The 18979-nt window shown below is 40.3% G+C and overlaps 1 protein-coding gene across 2 annotated transcripts in view; it reads left to right on the forward strand.

Moving 5' to 3' along the window:
* The window catches only part of trim44 (tripartite motif containing 44), a 49610-nt gene extending 31118 nt beyond the window's left edge, over positions 1–18492 (forward strand). For both annotated transcript variants that reach the window (XM_085164812.1, XM_085164811.1), the window contains one exon: positions 17091–18492. In XM_085164812.1, coding sequence (XP_085020938.1) covers positions 17091–17099 — 9 coding nt within the window. In that variant the 3' untranslated portion in view covers positions 17100–18492. The remainder of the gene's footprint in view (positions 1–17090) is intronic.
* Positions 18493–18979: the final 487 nt, after the last annotated feature.

Genomic DNA, 18979 nt, shown 5'->3' on the forward strand with positions numbered 1-18979 from the left:
AGTACAAAGAAGTGCCTATAAAGAAAAAAAAGGAGCACAACAAAGGGTGGGGATTGAGGAAGGAGCAAAGTCCCCCCATTTTATGTGTTTTATGTCTGAGACACAATAATTAACAGATAATGCACCACACATGCTGACAACAGCATCAGTCACTTGCACAAGTTACTGTATGTCATAGGCTCCTGGAGATTCACTACACAAGTCTAAATCAATAATAAGGCTGTACTTAGGTTATACCTAAGCACTAAGTGCCCTTGTGTGAACGTCCCAGTTTTAATAAACATGTCACACGATGCACAATGACCTCATTAATTAGCATTTGCCATATGGGAACAGTAAATGGCATTACTTTACTGTGGACAACATAAAAGTTATTGGAATCACTAAAATCATTATGTTTATTTCTGTAGTGACTGGGAATTTTACAAAGGGGGGGGGGGGGGGGGGGGGGGGGGGGGGGAGGAAGTAGTCCCAGCCGGTGGGCAGACGATTGGCTACACATTAATATCACCCCAACCGGTCACAGCAGATGGCCACGCCCCTCCCTGAGCCTGGTTCTGCCAGAGGTTTCTTCCTGTTAAAAGGGAGTTTTTCCTTCCTACTGTCGCCAAAGCGCTTGCTCATAGGGGGTCAAATGATTGTTGGGGTTTTCTCTGTATGTATTATTACCTTACAATATAAAAATTATTGTAAGGTAGAATACAAAAATACAAAATTCAGTACATCCAGGCTTTCTTTGCATTAGCTGGCTTGACAAAACGTAAAACTCCAGCTTCAGTCTCTCATGACTCTTCCACTCAAAATGGTTCCTGCGAGTCCCGCCTACTACAACCACAGATGTTATCAGATAATGATGATAAAATAGGGATTAAAAATCACTACAAATCATGGAACATAAAAATAAATACAATACTGCAAGATTGTTGCAAGTAAGCACAAAGAGTGATAAAATAAACATTTTAATTCAAGTTAATTATTTTAACAATGCGAGCGCTGTGGGTACTGATGAGTATTTCTAACGTGAAGCTCAGAAACTTTAAAATCAATCCCTTTACTAGAGCCATCTCTGTATCTCTTCCACAACACATCTTTGTTCTATTTTCCTCCACTCATCCCCCCAACCGGTCAGGGCAGGGCCACCCCTTCCTGAGCCTGGTTCTGCTGCAGGTTTCTTCGTGTTAAAAGGGAGTTTTGGTTTTTTTTTTTTCCTTTCCACTGTTGCCAAAGCAGTTGCTCATATGGGGGTCATCCGATTGTTGTTCTTTTTTTCTGTTTTCTTTGTATTTATTGTAGGGGCTTCACCTTACAATATAAAAGGCAACTGTTGTTGTCTTGTGCTATATGTGCTATATATTATATTATATTATATTATTATATATATTATATTCTGCATCACCAAACACGAACATTCCCATGACAGTGCGATGCACAGTTTGCACTGTGGTTTTAGGTGGTCATTGCTTAACAGCTTAGGCATATAAAATCTGTTCCCCAGCAGAGAATCTATAACACACTTTAACATTTATTGATCCATCTATGCTGTAAATAAAAGCATCAGTAAAAGCTGTCACTCCCAGTCAATTTTAAATCAAAACTCTGAACACATAACCCGAACAGGTTATGCGTTCAGTATAAGTTACTGCAGTGATTTAGCCAGGTAAAAAGAGAGCTACTTTTGTGACACAGAAATCTCAGAAAACTTTAAGATCGACAAGGCTCGCTAAGCCATTAATCTCACTTTATAGTATACCCCTCTGGACTATAAGGGTTTTGGAAATGTCAGTGAGGCTGAGAAATTGACCAGCCAGATAATAATTAGTGGATTGGGCATGTTGCATATTCAGTCTAGTAGTGCTTGGGAGTTTTCTTTGCTCATGTAAATAAAATAATTTGGCCTTGGGAAGGCAGAATTGACATACTCTACAGGAAATGGATTAGGCAATTAGAGTTCCTCTTCTCCTGTCTTGTTCTTGTCAAAAAACTTTTCCCATTTACAAATAGGAAAAATAGGTTCTCTGTAATCTATTTGCTTATTCTCTCATGCACACGCACACACACATAGTCCCTGCCTGTTTGAGGGTTCTGTCCACAAGGCAGATTGTCATATTGGATCTGATAAGACTTGGCCATGCACCCTTTTGTGCATGCAGTGCTCATGCACACACAGTAAAATCTCTCAAAAGGTGTCACACTCTGTATAAACATTCATTATTCATTCTAGAAGCCACACAAACAACACTCAGACACACGCACACACTCGCATGGATGAGGTAATTAGGGAGGAGACGAAAAGAATGAGGAAACCATCTCTTCACTCTGTGAAACCATCTCTTCACTCTGTTCCTTTCACGCACAGATGCCCTCCTCATGCTGTCTGACCCATGTCCACTTTAATCAGAGACACATGTACACATGCGCATCACATCGCGTTACTGTTCGGGTGAAATTACAGGTCTGATTTCAGCTTGGTGAAGATGTAGCAGGGCAACAGCAGCAGGCTCAGCCAAGGGGCTATGAATCAGTGGCTTATCAAACGCTGGCTCTAGGTATGAACTGTCATCGCAGAAAGTGCAGTAACCCATACTCTCACACTTCTGGAAAACATCTCCCTTCCACATTTGGACATAGGAAACAATGTCACATCACACACAAGGCACTGTGCCTCTTCCAGTCCCCACTTTACCCCTCTGATCAGTTATTCTGGCGGTGAGAGGAAGTAGGAGTGTGCGACAGTTGGCATGTTTAATTCAGCAGCCTCACGACAAGCCCTGTCACCATGTAGATTTATAGTATTGGGTAGAGAGGAATGAGGAGATGCTTTGGATTTAACTACCTCAGGATTCTAATGGGAGATTTAGCATGCACTTTACAAAATCACCTTAATCCAGCATTATTCTCTGAGGGGAGGGATGTGAACGAAAAATTAATAGCTTTTTCCGAAGTCAGCCCCATTTGCCCGTCCTCATTTCCCCTTCAAACGATTTGTTCATAACTGGTTTTTTTGTAGGTAATTAACACGCAGGGTTTTTTTTATGAATGTTGTATATCATATAGAGAGTTGTGCATATAAAGCAGACGTTTTTATTCACCTGTGATTACAGATAAAGGTCTAGCTTTCAAAAACAAATAAATAAATAAATAAAGTTAAATAAAAAAGGAAATTGCTTCCCGTTTGCTGATGATGAAGTATGCAATAACAGCATGTGACCTTCAAAAGGCAGAATTTTATGACTGATGTTTTACAGGATGCATTAGTACACATAAAGTTTTATAAGTCAGGGGACACTGGGGAGACTTTAAGCCCCAACACTTTGTATTTCACTGTGTGGAATTTGTGCATCTAACCGTGCTGCAGGAGTAAAAACAAAAGAACTGTGTCCAGGCTAGTCTTAATTTGTGAAGCGCCATCTTTAAAGCTCGGTGTTAATCTTAGGCATCGTTGCACCAGGTTTGCATTTGAAATTTGACCTTGAAAGTCAGTTATGTGGTAGAGATCATAACTGTTGATCTTTTTGTTTGTTGCAAGCGAAAGATCTTCTTGCCGCACTCTGAGGAAGTCCTTTAATTCCACAGTGTGTTTAACATTCAGTGGAGGAAAAAAAAGCGGGGAGGGCCGCATGAGGCATATGAGACTTTTATCTGGCAAGATGAGCGTTGTGACAGTCTGGAGCCCAGGTTTTCTGGGCTGTCTGTCTGGGTGTCCTTCACAGTGAGGGCTTGGATGCAGGGGAGGGGGAGTTTTGAAGCGACAGAAGGCTCTGCCTAATAGCCAGTCTGTTCTCCAACTCTGGCCACGTATCTCGGTCTCGTCTTTTTTTTCTCCATTGCTTTTTCTGTCCATTTGTGTCCATGACATCACTTCGTATATGAAGGAAGAGATTGCAGCCACCGTGATTGCTGCAAATCTAGTGTAAAGAGGATTTAATTTTCAAAATCTCTCCAGATTCCAGGATAGCTCATTGGGGCACCTGAGCTCTCCACTTATTAAGGAGGCGTCAACATTCTGCTGTTAAAGAATGGGGTTGTTTAAAAAGAGGCAACAGAGGGCAGCCGTGCCAGCCTGCCAAATGTGTGGGCGCTGCTTTGACTAGTCAGTCTTCATAATGGCTGTCTGCCTCTGGGACAGAGCCAGCTCACTGGTCATATAACAGACTGTATAAATGTGGCAACCAAGACCTCCCTTCAGAAACCCTGGCTCAATCTTACTGTAGTTCCTTTGGCGTTAGGAACACAGGGTGGAATCTGACATAGGATATAATAAAGGACAGAGATTGGACCAGGAAACACAATTACAGCTATGGCGGAGTAGGAAGCACTAGGGAGAAGAAATGCAAGAAGTTTTAAGTAAAAAGGAGAGTAGGTATATTGTAATCTGTCACTATTCATTACCTGTAAGGTGATGCTGCCTTCTTGAGAAACAGATAAAAATTTATTTCTTCAGTGTGTTTTCCTCTCCTATTTTCACTCTTGTGAGCTTTAGATTCAAACTTCAAAGGTACTCCCAGAATTTCGATTTAAACCAAACACATAGTCTGCATTTAAGATTTGCATACATGTTGATTCCAGAAGTTGCACATCTGTTAGGCTCGCCCATCAGTTAGTCCAGAGCCATGCTGCCAGTGCAGTGGTGCTCTTGCAGGATTGTTTCTTCCACAGTGAAACAGCAAACAGCAGTGTTTGCATTTTATCACAAGACTGTGTAGGTTAGACCACAGTGAGCAATTTATGATAAGTACCCTTAGGGTTTAGAAATGGAACCTAGTGTTTTTGGTGTTATAAAAATGAATACCGGCATATTTGTAACAATGTAGAAGTGTAGAAAATGGCAAAGTATAATGTCCTCAAGATCAACCCACATCCAGTACAGTTGTCTTCGTATACCGCTCCCTTTGTTAGACATTGGAGAACCATTACGGTGATTCTATTATCTGCTTTTGCGCTCCGCTAAGGGATCTTTTTAATGCCATTCATTGCCATTTAATTTGTGACCAAGGGTGTAATGGTTGTAGAAAATTGAAAGGAAAAAGCAGGGAGGGATGGATGAGGCATACAAGCCTATAGGGGTGTGCTATTCAAGGTAATTGTTGACAGATTAAAAACCCCATGGTGTAGAAGAGCTTTTAAGAAAGTATCCCTTGTCTGCACACAGCTATTTACCTAGCAAGTGACAAGATGCTTGTCTTCTTGTTGAAGCAGTTTTCATTCGCCATTAACACTAATCAACAGTTTTATGTTTGTGGGCTACGGGATTGGATTGCTGCAGTTCTCCTCGATTAATTTCTCAATTGCCCCCGTGGCCACAGAAATTTCAAACTTACCAAGTGAGCCAATGTAAGATAGAGGCTCTACAGTGGTTTAATGCTCTTATCTGAATGGCTCCGCATTAATTCCTCTGTATGATCAACGGCAGGTAGCTGTGTCGAAACGATCAAGAATTTAGTTTATGGGATAATGGTGTTCATCCAACTTCTTATACGTGCTGCGGCACAGACAGACCTGTGTGATTGTTCTGATTGGTAAGGCGTCAGCACACCATTTTATTCTGCTTCACCCACCTTTTCTGTCTCGCTTCGTGCACTCTCTACAGGAGAAAGCATCCTTGGCAACACATGCATCATGCGGTCCGTTGCTTGCACGCACTCCTTGGTTGGAGTGGTAAGCAGCACACTTCCTGATGTATATTTAAAAAATAATCGCATGCATGAACATGAGTTTGAACGGGTTCTACTTAAGGCGATACATTTGGTGGATGATGAGATGGATTTTATCCTCGCTGCTGCCGTTTTGTTCTGATGAATAAGCTGTGGTGCTCACAGAGGGTCATTTTAAACAGCCCCTAGCTCTCTGTCCCCTGTACCATGATTCATTGCCTGTTATTGTGCCTTGTCTCTTGACTTCCTTCGCGAACTGATTAAGTCTTTGGAGCAGCATGAAAACACCACAGGGTGCTGCAATGTTTATTGGGGACAGACAGTCCCAGCGAACAGTATGAATAGACCAGTGACTCTGAGAGAGGCAGACTGTCATTGTTTATAGCAATTAGTCAGTCTTTTCACAGTTTGCATCATATTAGTCGGTCTTCTCTTTGGTCTACAAGTTTGTTTCACTCTCTTCCAGTGATCACCAGAGTTTAAATATGAATATTTAAAGACTTTATCTCAAAATAAAATTGAATTAGAAAAAGGTTTGTGTGCTTAAATCATAACTGATTGGATAGAAGATGACACATTTCTTGGATTGGAGCCGTTTAAAAATTAAATAATTGTATAACAGTATTTTCTTACAGTTTTGCAGTCTGCTGCAGTCTAAATATTGTGATGGTACCAGTTATGTTTCCTGGGGTAAAGAATCTTTTCAGCTCAATAAATCACGATGTAAACAAAGCCGAGATTTCTACAAGCATTGTTCGACAAGGGTTAGTGCACACATGCAAGCGGGGTCGCTATGTACGGATTTGTCATTAAACTGCCCGGGGAGTTTTAACAGCCTCGTAGATGATCTCCCATCTCAAGGAGGAATCACAGTGTTGTGGTTATTTTATTTGTCTCAAGGCGCAAGACTCTAACATCATGCATTTTTTTGCAGAGTATCATAATGTGTTACTGATTTCGATATGGCTACTAATGTTTTTCTCTGGGAACCCGTCTCGTTGTTGTTGTGCTTAAATCCTCAGTGAATTAGGAAATAGAAAGCAAAATGGAATATTTTATGCCAAAATAAATGAAACCATCCAGACCCACCCAGCGTGCCACCTATTTGCGTGTCATTATGTTAAAGTGACTCTCAAATAATACAATTGCAAAGTGTATTTATGCTTTTTCGAATATGAAATACAGTGCATCAGTCAGTGGTTTAAAAACAGATGAATTTCCAGCTGTGACTCATCGATTCTTACATCCACCTCTAATGCCTGCACTGCATGTCACACCTTTGCTCAAACAGCAGCCTTTTGATTACTGTTCTCACACTCGGAGGTTTTATTTTTCTGCCATAACAGACAAAAACCTTGTAATATTGTAGGTGTTTTGAATTACAAATAAAACGAAACTGCAGAAAGAACAATATTGGAGACATAAAAAGGTGGCCAAAAATATGCACATAAAATGAATCCTTAAACAGTAGATAAAGGTAAGTACTTTACTGACCTGTATAGCCTGATGTTGGGGTGCGTTGTTGTGAATTTTTAGAGCTCTCAGTGCAGAAAATAGTTAGCTTTTCTCCTCAGTCTACTTGGCCAAATTGGACAGATTTTGTCTGAAGGTCAGAATATAGAAAAATCATTTGTTGTCAAAAGAAGCAGATGCAGTCACACTTTGAAACTAATCAATGAAGGCATAGAAAGTGATAGAAGAGTGAGGGGAAAATGCATCTGTGCCTTTTAGCCGGTAGAATCTATATTTGCACACACGCACATCATTTAGATATTACTGGGTATACCATCAGAGATGTTTTGGTTGTTTCCCCACTTTGAATTTCCATCTTGTGCCATTGCCATCAGACCAGAGAGATCTGGGCATCTGATACTAGTATTTCCTTTCCCTTAGCACATAGGTGTCAAACTCTGGCCCGTGGGCCAAATTTGGCCCGCAGCTTAATTACATTTGGCCCGCGAAGCCATACCAAATTATTATTAGAGCTGGCCTACTGGTATTATACCGCTAATATATATATTGTTTAGTATTAAGCTTTGCTTGTTCCATATTCAGTTTTTCAGCAAAACTTGTTTGAGTCCATAAGAAAAGATTCATTCTTATATCTGGAGGAAGATTTTTTTTCAATAAATATTAATGTTAGCCCACGACTTTGTTCCAGTTTTGAATTTTGGCCCGCTGTGTATTTGAGTTTGACACCCCTGCCTTAGCAGTTGTTTCTTCTTCACTAGGGTGAGGGTCTCGAGGATCTGTTCTTGGGTCCTTGAATCCATCTTCACCTAGTAGAAGTCGGACATGCTTTGTAGTGCACAGTGCACAGTTCCAAACAAGCTGACTTCTTCGTCTTAATCTCATGCTCCCACCACATCCTCTTTTTTTTTTCACCCTTACTCTGTATCCTATATATAAAGGTTTAGTGCTGCTATCTGGCCCAGCCTTTTCACATCCACCAGAACACCATGTCTTACTCATGACCCAGTGCCTCAGAGCTGAATAAAGAATCCTGAATTTTTCAGGCTGTGTGCGAGGGAGCTTCATTTGTTGTTCACAAGATTAAAAAAAACTGCTTAGGAAAGGCTGCAGATAATAGGGCCTGTAATGTTGGTATGTTCAGGGAAGAAACTTACTTTGTAAGCATGACTTGTTCAAACCAGCAAGCCTGCCTTTGATTTGATGCCAGGTCTCTCAAGGTGCAGCAATCACCTCTTTATTTGTTTAGTTTTTTAGTGCATGGATAATTTCTCTGTGACCTTTCAAGTGATCTTTCCTTTCCTCAGCATCAGGGATTTGAATTTCGCTGGCTTCACTGATTCATCCAGCTCAGGAGGTCTGCTCCTCAAGGCATTTTAGGATGCATCTGCTCCCTGAGATAGATGCCATTCTCACAAGCATTTATCTGGAAAAGACATTCCTTAAAAAAAAAGAATCAGTGTATCGAATTAAATTAAACTCAACTCCTAATTAGCCACATGCCAAAAATCAAGAAACGTCAACGCATCTAGATTTAATCTTAAAGAATAAACCACATAAATGTCTGTCAGTGGTGCTTGCCTTAATCTTAAGTGATCATGTTCTAATTTTACACCTTCGAGACAAACTAAACATTTCATTACACAGCCAACAAAACAGTTTGTTGTTGTTCCTTAAGGATATTACAGAGGACATCACAAAGGATATTACAAGAAATGTCTCAGTTGTTAAGGATAGGGGAAAATAGCACCAGGCTTAAAGTCCTGAATGGATTGCAGCCAGGACCTTAACAACTGTGTCAGGGCATTTAGAAATGCTCACACTTATTTTGTTCTGCTGATTGCGAAATTAATCCAGCACATTTTAGGGGACTAAAATCAATAGACTTACTTAATTATGGGCATGCTTTTTCCCTACGCAAGCTTCTTTCTATAGCTTGTGTCCTTGTTCTTGGCAACATTCCTATTCGTGCTTGACTATGCAGATGTAATTTATATGGATACTGCTGCCCGTGTTCTTAAGCCCCTTGATACGTCGCTGTTCTCTTAAATTTATTAAAGGAAACAGCTCTAACACCCTTCACTGTATCTTATTTGAATAGATGTGATGGCCATCAATGGAACATCTTATTCTTTTAATAGAAAAAGACATTTTTAATAAAGTATGGTATCATTTATTGACTTAGAAATATTGGATACTGCACTCGAAGAATGCATTATGTTGAATGTAGCACTTTGAATTTCCTTAGGTTAAACAGATTTTTTTTAACCTTGAAACAGTTTTAGCTTATCTTCAGGTACTCTTTTTTTCCTTAACATGTCTGCTGCTTATTATATTCCTTTTTTAACCCTTTAAAGCCGGCCGGAGCGGGCACGCTCCGTTTTGCGTAACTATTTTTAAATGCCGGTAGCTCTGCAACCGCATAAGCTAGCGCAATAATTTTTTTTGCATATGAAACCGGAGGAGTTGTACTTACATCTTATGCCATCAGCTTGTCCTCGGTCACAGTTTCCTTCCACATATAGCTTTGCAAAAACTGCATAAAAAGCGCTTGCAGCAACACAAACATAATATTCCAGAAACACGCTTTGCCGATCCGATCAGCTGTTCGTAACACTTCCTACGTCCATCAGCTGAACTATCACATGTCCACCATGACCTGCCCGAAACCGGAAGTGACGTCATTTTCGCGGAAATGTAGTTTTTTACCATCAGGGCCTCATGAGCCTATACTGGTGTTTTTAAAAGTTATGTTTGACTTTATGACTTTCTGTGTCGTTTCTAGGATGCTTAGGACTCATATTGCACTGCTGGAAATAGTTTATTTTGATGCATATGCTGCTTTTTTGCAAATTTGCACTATAATATTTATTTTCGTTTTTCCTGCAGTATATAAAAATTGGTGTATTTCAAAAATAAAACTATGAAGACACTCAAAATAAATTTCCTGTGGTGGGAAACTATTTTGTGCAACTTTTTTGTATTTACAGTTTTGAGGGATAAGCCTCTTAAATTTCTCTAACTAGAAATATATGTTAAAAAACAAAAACGATTTTCAATTTTTTTTGTAGTTTATTGCACTTTTTTGCAATTTATGTAAATACTATGCACTTAATGCAGACACATTATTAAAATATAGGCTATAATGGTTGTATTGATGTATAGCAACTTTAAATGCTCCCAAAAATGGCTCCACAGCATGTAAAAATATAATATAAGCTCTGGCGGACTTGGTTCTATGGTAGGTCTTAAAGGGTTAAATGCACTACCTGTTGAGCTTGTATTATAGCCTGCTAAAAGCTGTTGCCGTTTCGTGTGTAGTAAATAACCTGAAGAATGTGGACTAGTGGAACTTTAAAAGAAACTCTTTAAAATCTGTTATCCACACCTTTCACTCTTATTTATTACCGCTTCCTTCCTCATGTCTCAGCAGCACACGTTTAAATCAAGATCATATCACTTTTCTTCCATCACTCTGGCTCTCCTTTCTTTGTTCTCTGATATTTAGCGTTCCGAAGCTCGACCGAATGGTCTTCCTTCACCTTTCCGTGTCACTCCTTTTCCCTCTTCTGACTTGCCCTTACATTTCTCCTCATTAGAATACATTCATATCTCCAATTCTAGCTAACAGGATCATCGCAGTGCAAAGTGCTGGGAAGATCACAGGGGTGCTTTTAATGAAAGGTGTGTGTGCATGGGCCATTTCTAAATTACTCATCCGTAGACAAGGTTGTCAGATGAAAGGAAAGAACATAAATCCACGGAGAGAAGATGGATGTTGATGACTTGATGGCAAAAGAGAGAGAAGGATGTAAGCCTCTCTAGGACTATTAGATCAAGCAATAGTGCGTAGATGGTAGATTACTCATAATGGTCGAGAGTCTGTCTTTACTTTTTTACATTATACGTTTCCATTTACATTTTTTTTTCACCATCTTCCTTCGTTATTTCCTTAATGTTCTGCACTCCTTTCGCTCGTCATCTCTTGTCAGAAATCTGTTTTTAGTGTTAAATCATCCTTCAGAAGCAGCAAATTTTACTTCATTAAATAGTAGCAGAGTGCACTGCTTGACTGGAGAGTAAGGGTAAGAGTCTGTCCTCATGGGCTCTATCAATAACCATTAAGGATCCTCTCTCATTAGACCAAACCTCATAGACCCCCAGGGCTTGAGGAATGGGCTTAGCCATCTTATGTGATGGGGTACACTTAGATGGCATCACCACTGTTTGGAAATGCAAATTGCAATGGTTATTTCCCCCTCCGGATGATTGTCACGAGGCTTATGTACATAGCCTTACTCTCGTTCAACCTCTTTGCTTAATCAAGGAGAACCTCACTCCCCTATCAGCGACCTGCAGTTTGCTTTTCAGCTCCTCCCTTTTCCGTCTCTCTATTTACACACACACACACACACACACCTCGGCCCCATTCAGCATATCTGAGCTACTGCAGTATGATTATTCATATGGCAATGAGGCTGGCCCAAGCTGGCAAGGCTGCCACAGCAGGATGGGACTCTTTCCGGATGATGACTTAGGAGTCTCGCGGCTCCTCTGCCAAGAGCAGGGAATTCAAACTTAATCAGGGCAAGGACCCCTCCCTCCTCCATCTACTAGAGAGCTCCCTAGGCTATGGCCAAAACAAAACAAAAAGAGTAAAAGAGACAAAAGTCAAAGTATAGGATCATCACATGCTTGCCCCCCTCTGTTTTCGTCACAGGTAGATAGAGGTTTTCTCTAGTGAGCGATGGAGTCACTCTGGTTCTACTGGTGAAACTTTTCTTTGTCACTCAGAGAGGAAACATTAGTAAGATTAGCTTTTTCCTACTCGATCAATCCTATCTAAACCCGTATCTCTTTCTCCCTCACACACACACACACACAATGCTTATTGTCCATCCATCACCCAGAAGCATAGCCAGCACGTTACACTGAAGACCATACCTGCTCTGTAGCAGCCCTCTCAGCCTTCAGCTCTACTCTTATCCGCTGGCCATGGTCACATAAAGAGAGGGAGGCAATGATCAGTCGTGATCAATAAAACATCAACTGCATTAAGGCTTATGAATAAGTCATGGATGGAAAGAACTGAGTCGTCAGAAGACATGCACATATACAATCAGCTAAGTGATCTTTTACTTAGGCCAGGGAAGATGAACAGACAGAAAAAGAGAACAAATCAAAGCCTTTGAGTTATGGAGAACTTATCTCCAATCCACTGTATGTTGAAAGCTCTACTGTCTTTTTTTTTTTGTCCACTACATGTCCCATTCACAGCCTCACTCTCACTCAAGTAATGGCATTTTCCTCTGGGTGGAATAAATAAGTTATAACATCCATGTGTCCTAAAGCTTAGCAAAGACCATCTGAATATAAATAGTTCATTTGCCTCCGTAGTGTAGGCCTCACTTTGTGCCGCTCTTTGTGTGTGTGCGAGGAGCAGGGTGACTGTTTTGGTTGACTGGAGATGCAAGATGAAATTGCCTTGCACAAATAAGTCTGTCAACGTTTTACCCCAAACACCATCTCAGACAGGACAGAGCTTTGTGAGAGCTCAGGGCTCAGCTCAATATAGACGTTTGTGTGCTATGCTGATGACAATGAATGAAAAGCCTGTGTGGTGCAGTAGACAGCTTGAATCCTCAGTAAAGTTGGTCTAGTGGATAGGGCTGCCACTATTAGTCGACTAGTCACAATTACGTCGACTATCAAAATCGTCGACGACTGATTTAATAGTCGACGCGTCGTTTGAAGCTTTGTAAGATCACAAAAGACGCAGGAATAAGTAGTAGGATTTAAGAGTGTAATAACGGACTGAAACAGAAGATGGAAGCACAGCATGTACAAGGATGCCAGCTGCCGTTAAACCCCGAAGAAGAAGAAGTAGCTCTGTCCCAGAATTCATAGCGCAGCCCAGCTCAGTTTCCAACAATGGCAGCATCTAGTTAGTTTTAATATTACTCTTATTATTCTTTCTGGGTCACAAAATAAATGTTTAACATATTTTCAGGCGAGAATGTAGCTGTGTAAACCTCATATCTGCTCAGTTTATCAAGACACCACATATTTTCAAAAGCACGCCGACGTTTTCGGAGACGTCTGTTACCCACTAGCTCGATAGCTAGCCGGGGGCAAGGCTCACTAGAGCCGGTGAGAACACTGGACTCCCGGCAAATCGTTTTTAAACCCACCGCCGTCTTTCGCTACTCAGGTTAAACATATATAAGTCACTTAGATAACTTAAAAATGTTATTGTTTGGCTTTTTGTAGTATTTTATTTGTTCCTGTTTGGCTGAGATTAAAGTTATAGTTTTTACACAGCTGAATAAACGTCAAGCAGACAACTGATTATCAGAAGTGTGAGATGCTCGAGAATATACTCCGGCGTCCCGTTTTTAGATAGCAAGGAGTTTATTGAACTTCACCGAAACAATCTGCAAATTTCATTAAAATTTAATAAACTATCATCTTGTCTTTATTTTTAGTTAGCACATACCTTAAACACTTAAAGCTGTAAGCTAATGATAGTTATATAAGAGCAGATGCATGCTGGTCCAATAAGCTGTACCTGTACGTCCAATGGATGCATGATCTGATTAGTCGACTAATCGCAAAAATAATTGGTGACTAGTCGACTATCAAAATAATTGTTTGTGGCAGCCCTACTAGTGGATAAAAGCACAAAAAGGTAACTTCGCCAAGAATTTGAGTTTACAGAGCTGTGGAATAATTAATTATTTTGACGCTTAAGTGAGATTGTACAACTAAATAGAAACTTACCCTGTGCTATTTGTCTTGTTGACTCTAATATCATTACTTTTGGCAGTCAGTAAGTTGGCGCTGGATGCCAAGGTGTGTGTGTGTGTGTTTCTGCATGATTATTATAGCTTCTTGGTTTATAGTGTTGTTTTACAGTTTGACCAATAACTAAACTGGTGTGAACCCATTGAGGTTTGGAAGGCTAATATGGTTTTAATTACAGGTCACACTACCAGGTATTCTTGCATGTCATGGTGTTCTTTGATCAGCTTCCCTGTTTTGAGTTTCTATTGTGATGATCTGCTCCTTGAGGAGGTGCAGAAAGGGAGAGAAAGCAGTTCTTTGTTTCTGCCAAAAAAAAAGTGTGTCAGACAGGAATATTCAGGGAGCAGTGCTCTGAAAGGTTTTGCTTCCTGGTAACAAAAATTGGGATTCCCCCCCCCCCCCCCCCCCTCAAAGATTGTGCTATAAATGACATGGACAACAAAGATGGAGGAAGAAAGGTGGCAAGGAAGCTTCAGGGAAGCAGAGATCGAAGGAAATGTATCTATAACAGAAAAATGAGGTAACATTCACAAAATAAGGTCTAGAATATATTTATTAGTTTGCTGCTTTTTTGTTCTTAGATGAAAAGTTTCAGTTTAAAAGTGTCAGGACGATGTAATATCTTACATCGTCCTGACACTTTTAAACTGAAACTGCTTTGTAGATTACCAGACTGGTTAATGCTCATTTCTTTAAGCTGGTTTTGGTTGGTTATTGTGTCCTATCAAAACATCTTAGTGTTAACATCTTTAGTATTCTCTGCGTCAGTGTTTCGGTGGTTAGTATGTAGTAGTAGAACTGAAAATAGCATTTGGGTCAATATCAGGACTCAAGGTTTCCCATAAACACTGCAGCTTATTTCAGTATTCTGTGTTTTAAGATTGTGGCTGGGTGTTGTATAGAGTACTAACTGTAGCTACCCACAGGTAGAATACTACTACGTGATGTAATAGTCTTTCAATAATATATTAAATTAGTCAGTGAGATCCAAGCTCTGGGAGACCAATCCATGACTGCTTGTGTTCCGTTGTACGTTTTTCTATCCAGACATGCTTTTACTAAGAGTGTGTTTGGGATCATTGTCACACTGAAAAATGAAACCCAAGATCTGATGGTACTTTTCTGTATAATAATTCCATCAACATTGTCAAGACATCCCTGGCTAAAATGCTGCTAAAATGCAGCCCCAAACCATGACATTCACACAGATGGAGTTAGATACCAACTTGGAGTTAGTAGCTTGCCCATGGATATTTGGCATACAGCCTGGAGCAGCCAGAGGTCGAACCACCAACTTTCAGTTTAGTAGACGACCTGCCCTCCGTCCTCCATCACTCCATAAAACATACTGCCACTGATTTTCAGTCCGTTCTTCTGTAGTTTGCCATACTTCATCCTTTTCTTTCTGGTTCTCTTCCTTAATAATGTCTTCTGCTGAGACCATCTCTGATGCGACTTTTTTAAACAGTAGATGGATCAGCTGAAGGGTCCTGAATGACTGACTTTTGGATACTATTCATTTCCTTTAGATACCTTTTTAAGACCCGTCTCTTTTTTTCTCCTCCACTTGTGAGTTTCCTAAAAAAAAATTAAGAACATCATGTCGAGATACAAGTTTTCTGCTAATAGCTCTTCCGGAATCATCGTGTTGGCTGTCAAACTGTGTTATTGTTTGTATTTTTTGTACATTGAACTAAAGAAACGGGAACACGTTATGTGTTTTTGTGACAGGCTGCTAGTGACACAGTGCCTAAAGGTACAATTTAATACCGATTCTTTGCTAAGCTTTCTGTAATGTATAGATTCATCGCTTGAGTTTAGTGCATAGATAAAAGGATTTCCACTGAAAATATTCAGGTATAAGCACTAGATTTGCTACGTTTTCAGTCATTTTCATTGTCTAATGAATGAATAAATAATAACAAAGAATAGCTCAAGACTGTTGAACGGTCTACCGGTAATTATAACAAATCTTTCCATCACATCTCCTATACATCAACTTACATACATTTCAAGACATCAGAGAGAATGTTTTATGAAATGACTCGTGTTGCACCCACATCACACTAACATGTTCTACAAACAACTGTTACTCGCATTATAACTGTTTTCCTACTATGTGCAGAAGCTTTCCAATTATTAGTTCCTGCACCGAGTGCTTGTCTGGGAATATATTCATTTGTTTTATTAACTATCTTTTGTAACCATTTGCGTGGAAGAGATTATTGATTAAGTACCTGTTGCTGTTTGCTCGTTATTAAACCTCCAAATGTAAAAACTGAAAGATATGAAAAAAGCAGCACTGTACCAACACAACATACTATTGAGAGTGATAAAGAAAAGGCATTAAAAGCTTGGCATTCATGTACATCTTTAAGTATACAGGCAATCAAACCTCCATAATAGTTTATTTGTCCTTCTACTGTAGTTTGTGGCCTGCAAAGTAGAAAGTCAGAGGTTTATTTGAACTAAGCTCTTCTTTGCGTATTCATGCTTTGATAGATGAGTGTAAATTCACATATATAAATGCAAACTAACTGCCCAAGGTCATAGAAAGCGATTGCTTTGAATTGATGTATTTGAACGACGAGATTAAATGGCGTAGCCTTAAAGTGCACTGAATCTCTGTGAATTAAACAGCTTCCACATACTGTGAATAAGTGTGTGTGTGTGTTTAGAAAAAGATGCTGACATGTAGCCTTTTAAAAATGGATGTTGGCCTGTAGATTTAGATGGAAAATCATAATGAGAAAGATGGGATGGGAGAGAAGTTACAGGAGAGTTGCTTATCTAGCATCACCAGTGCTCCGTCACCCTTGTGACATTGTCCAATTAGAGCATATGATTAGTGTAGACTGTCTCCAGTGAAATTGAATCTATCAGCCAGGCTCAAATTACAACAGGTCCCTGCAATTTAGCTATCACTTTGTCTCTGTCAGCTCCGAGCTGCTGATATAAAACCGACAGAATGGATGATTTCTACTTAAGGCGTAGCTTGATTGAAGCTGATTACATTTCACAAAAGGTTTATTATATTTTCATAATATGCGTGAGTGTTGAACTGTGTGGGTGGCTCATCTTTCAGATGTTTGTGGAAAAAGATAAAAGAGAGGAAAAGCTGGAAGACTGGATATGATATAACACGTGTGTTTTTCTGTCATCTAGGCTGCCTGAGCCACGAGCAGAGCCCATGAACCCACGGGACTTTGAAGACAATGATTCTGGACCATCAATGGACCACGCCCCCTGATACAAGAAGATCAGACTCTTATTACGTCCACCTGTCCTTCACTGTCTGCTTCAGCCAGCCATCAGCTCGCTTGAGCTGTCAGGCTGGCCCTCTCTCTGTCAGCCATCTCCCTGGGACCTCCCCCTCCCCTTTCAGTGCCTGCTGGCAGTGAAGTGACCTTGAAGAAAGCTACTGTGACAAATATGGATAGCCACATCTTTTCTACTCAAACTTTTCTAATTCCTCACTAGCTACTAACTTTCTTTAATTGAAGCACGCAAGTTATGCGCAATCAATTACCATCAGGCTCAATTTTCACAGCCAGCCAGATCCTTGGCTTACTGGTGAGCCTGGCTGCCTTAGACAGTAGCCCGGGTAGGCAGCCGAGCAAAGCATACGTTAAGCCCAAACTGATGTCAGCAATAGGAAATTCTTTGACACGGTGCACTTCACTCTTCATTTATTTGCAATATCATTTTGGCTCTGCTGTCTTGACAAACCCTCTGGACACTCTCAGATATAAAAAGGGAGCATTTCTCAGATGCCACAATGCCTTAGATTGTCAAGAGAATTTATTGTTCTGGGTGTTTTATGTTGATTGTATAAAAGGGGGGGGGGGGGGGGGGGAAAGGAAACTGTCATATCTGCTTTATATCATCCTGTTGCTTTCACCTTCTCTTTTCCCCACATCCTCGGCCCTACCCTGTCTCAGAAGGCTTGTAGATTTGTGCCACTTCCTCATGTGCTTGTCAGATTTATTATCAAAGGTGGGGGGACATTTTGACATCTATCGATCGGTGAATGTTGCTGACTCTTTGTTAGGTGAAAATTGAACCACATTTTGCGCAAAACAGCTCTCCAGCAGTTATCGCCTTTTATGTACTGTAATGTAAAGGCTCATTACTCCAGCCAATCTGCGCCGAGTGACAGATTACAGTCCGCACAAGTGTACGCACCTCCTACCTTGACCTGCTCATCCATACCTTTCATTTATGATGTACTGCCATGCGTCCGTCTGTATCAGCGGTTTGTTTTTAATGTGATTGATTCTGTTGCCTTAAATCCACAATTGAAAGCTGTGTCACCCATAATATGTGGAGCAAGTTTGACAACAACATGACTTCACCACTGTAGCACTACACTAAGATGCACTGAGCGTATACCTTCCCAAGGGAAATGTTGGTGTGTCAACAGTCTATTGAACAAAACTGAAAGCGCTTCTTTTTTTTTTTCTTCCTAGTATAACAGCACACAGGAGTCTGGCTATCTGATGTTTTCACTTGTTTTTATTTGTCTATTTTTGTCTTAAATCTATAAATAAACTGCTTGTTTCTTAGATTGGATGCAGATGACGACATTCATATCTCCACTTTAAGAGCCATTGTTTTTATCTCTTGCAAAACTCTAGAAACATATGAAGATCATCAGTCAACCAAGTCACCATTATCAGAAAACCTTACAGGCATGTGAGACTTTTCCTTTTTCTGATAGATAGAGACAGGAAGCAAGATGAAATGCCCTAAAGAGGGAAATCGGGAAGTGGAGAATTTTTTTTTCCATTAAAATTCAAAGAAGCAACACATTCAGAAAGTGCTGGGAATGGGAGGTTTGGAAACAAGAGGGGGTGATGGAGCAGGAGAGCTCTTTAGGGTCTCTGCTTCTCCACAAATGCATTTAAATGCACACTAGCTTCATGCCTGTAGTCTCAGATGAGCTAGAACCCACTTTGATCAACTCCTAACCTGAATCTGAAAGGCTTTGTCTCTCCGTCACTCGTGTTCCTTTCTCACATTACTTTTCTGACACACCGTGTGACGCATTTCAC

The sequence above is a fragment of the Neolamprologus multifasciatus genome, chromosome 7 (genome assembly GCF_963576455.1).
Source record: "Neolamprologus multifasciatus chromosome 7, fNeoMul1.2, whole genome shotgun sequence".
NCBI lineage: Eukaryota > Metazoa > Chordata > Actinopteri > Cichliformes > Cichlidae > Neolamprologus > Neolamprologus multifasciatus.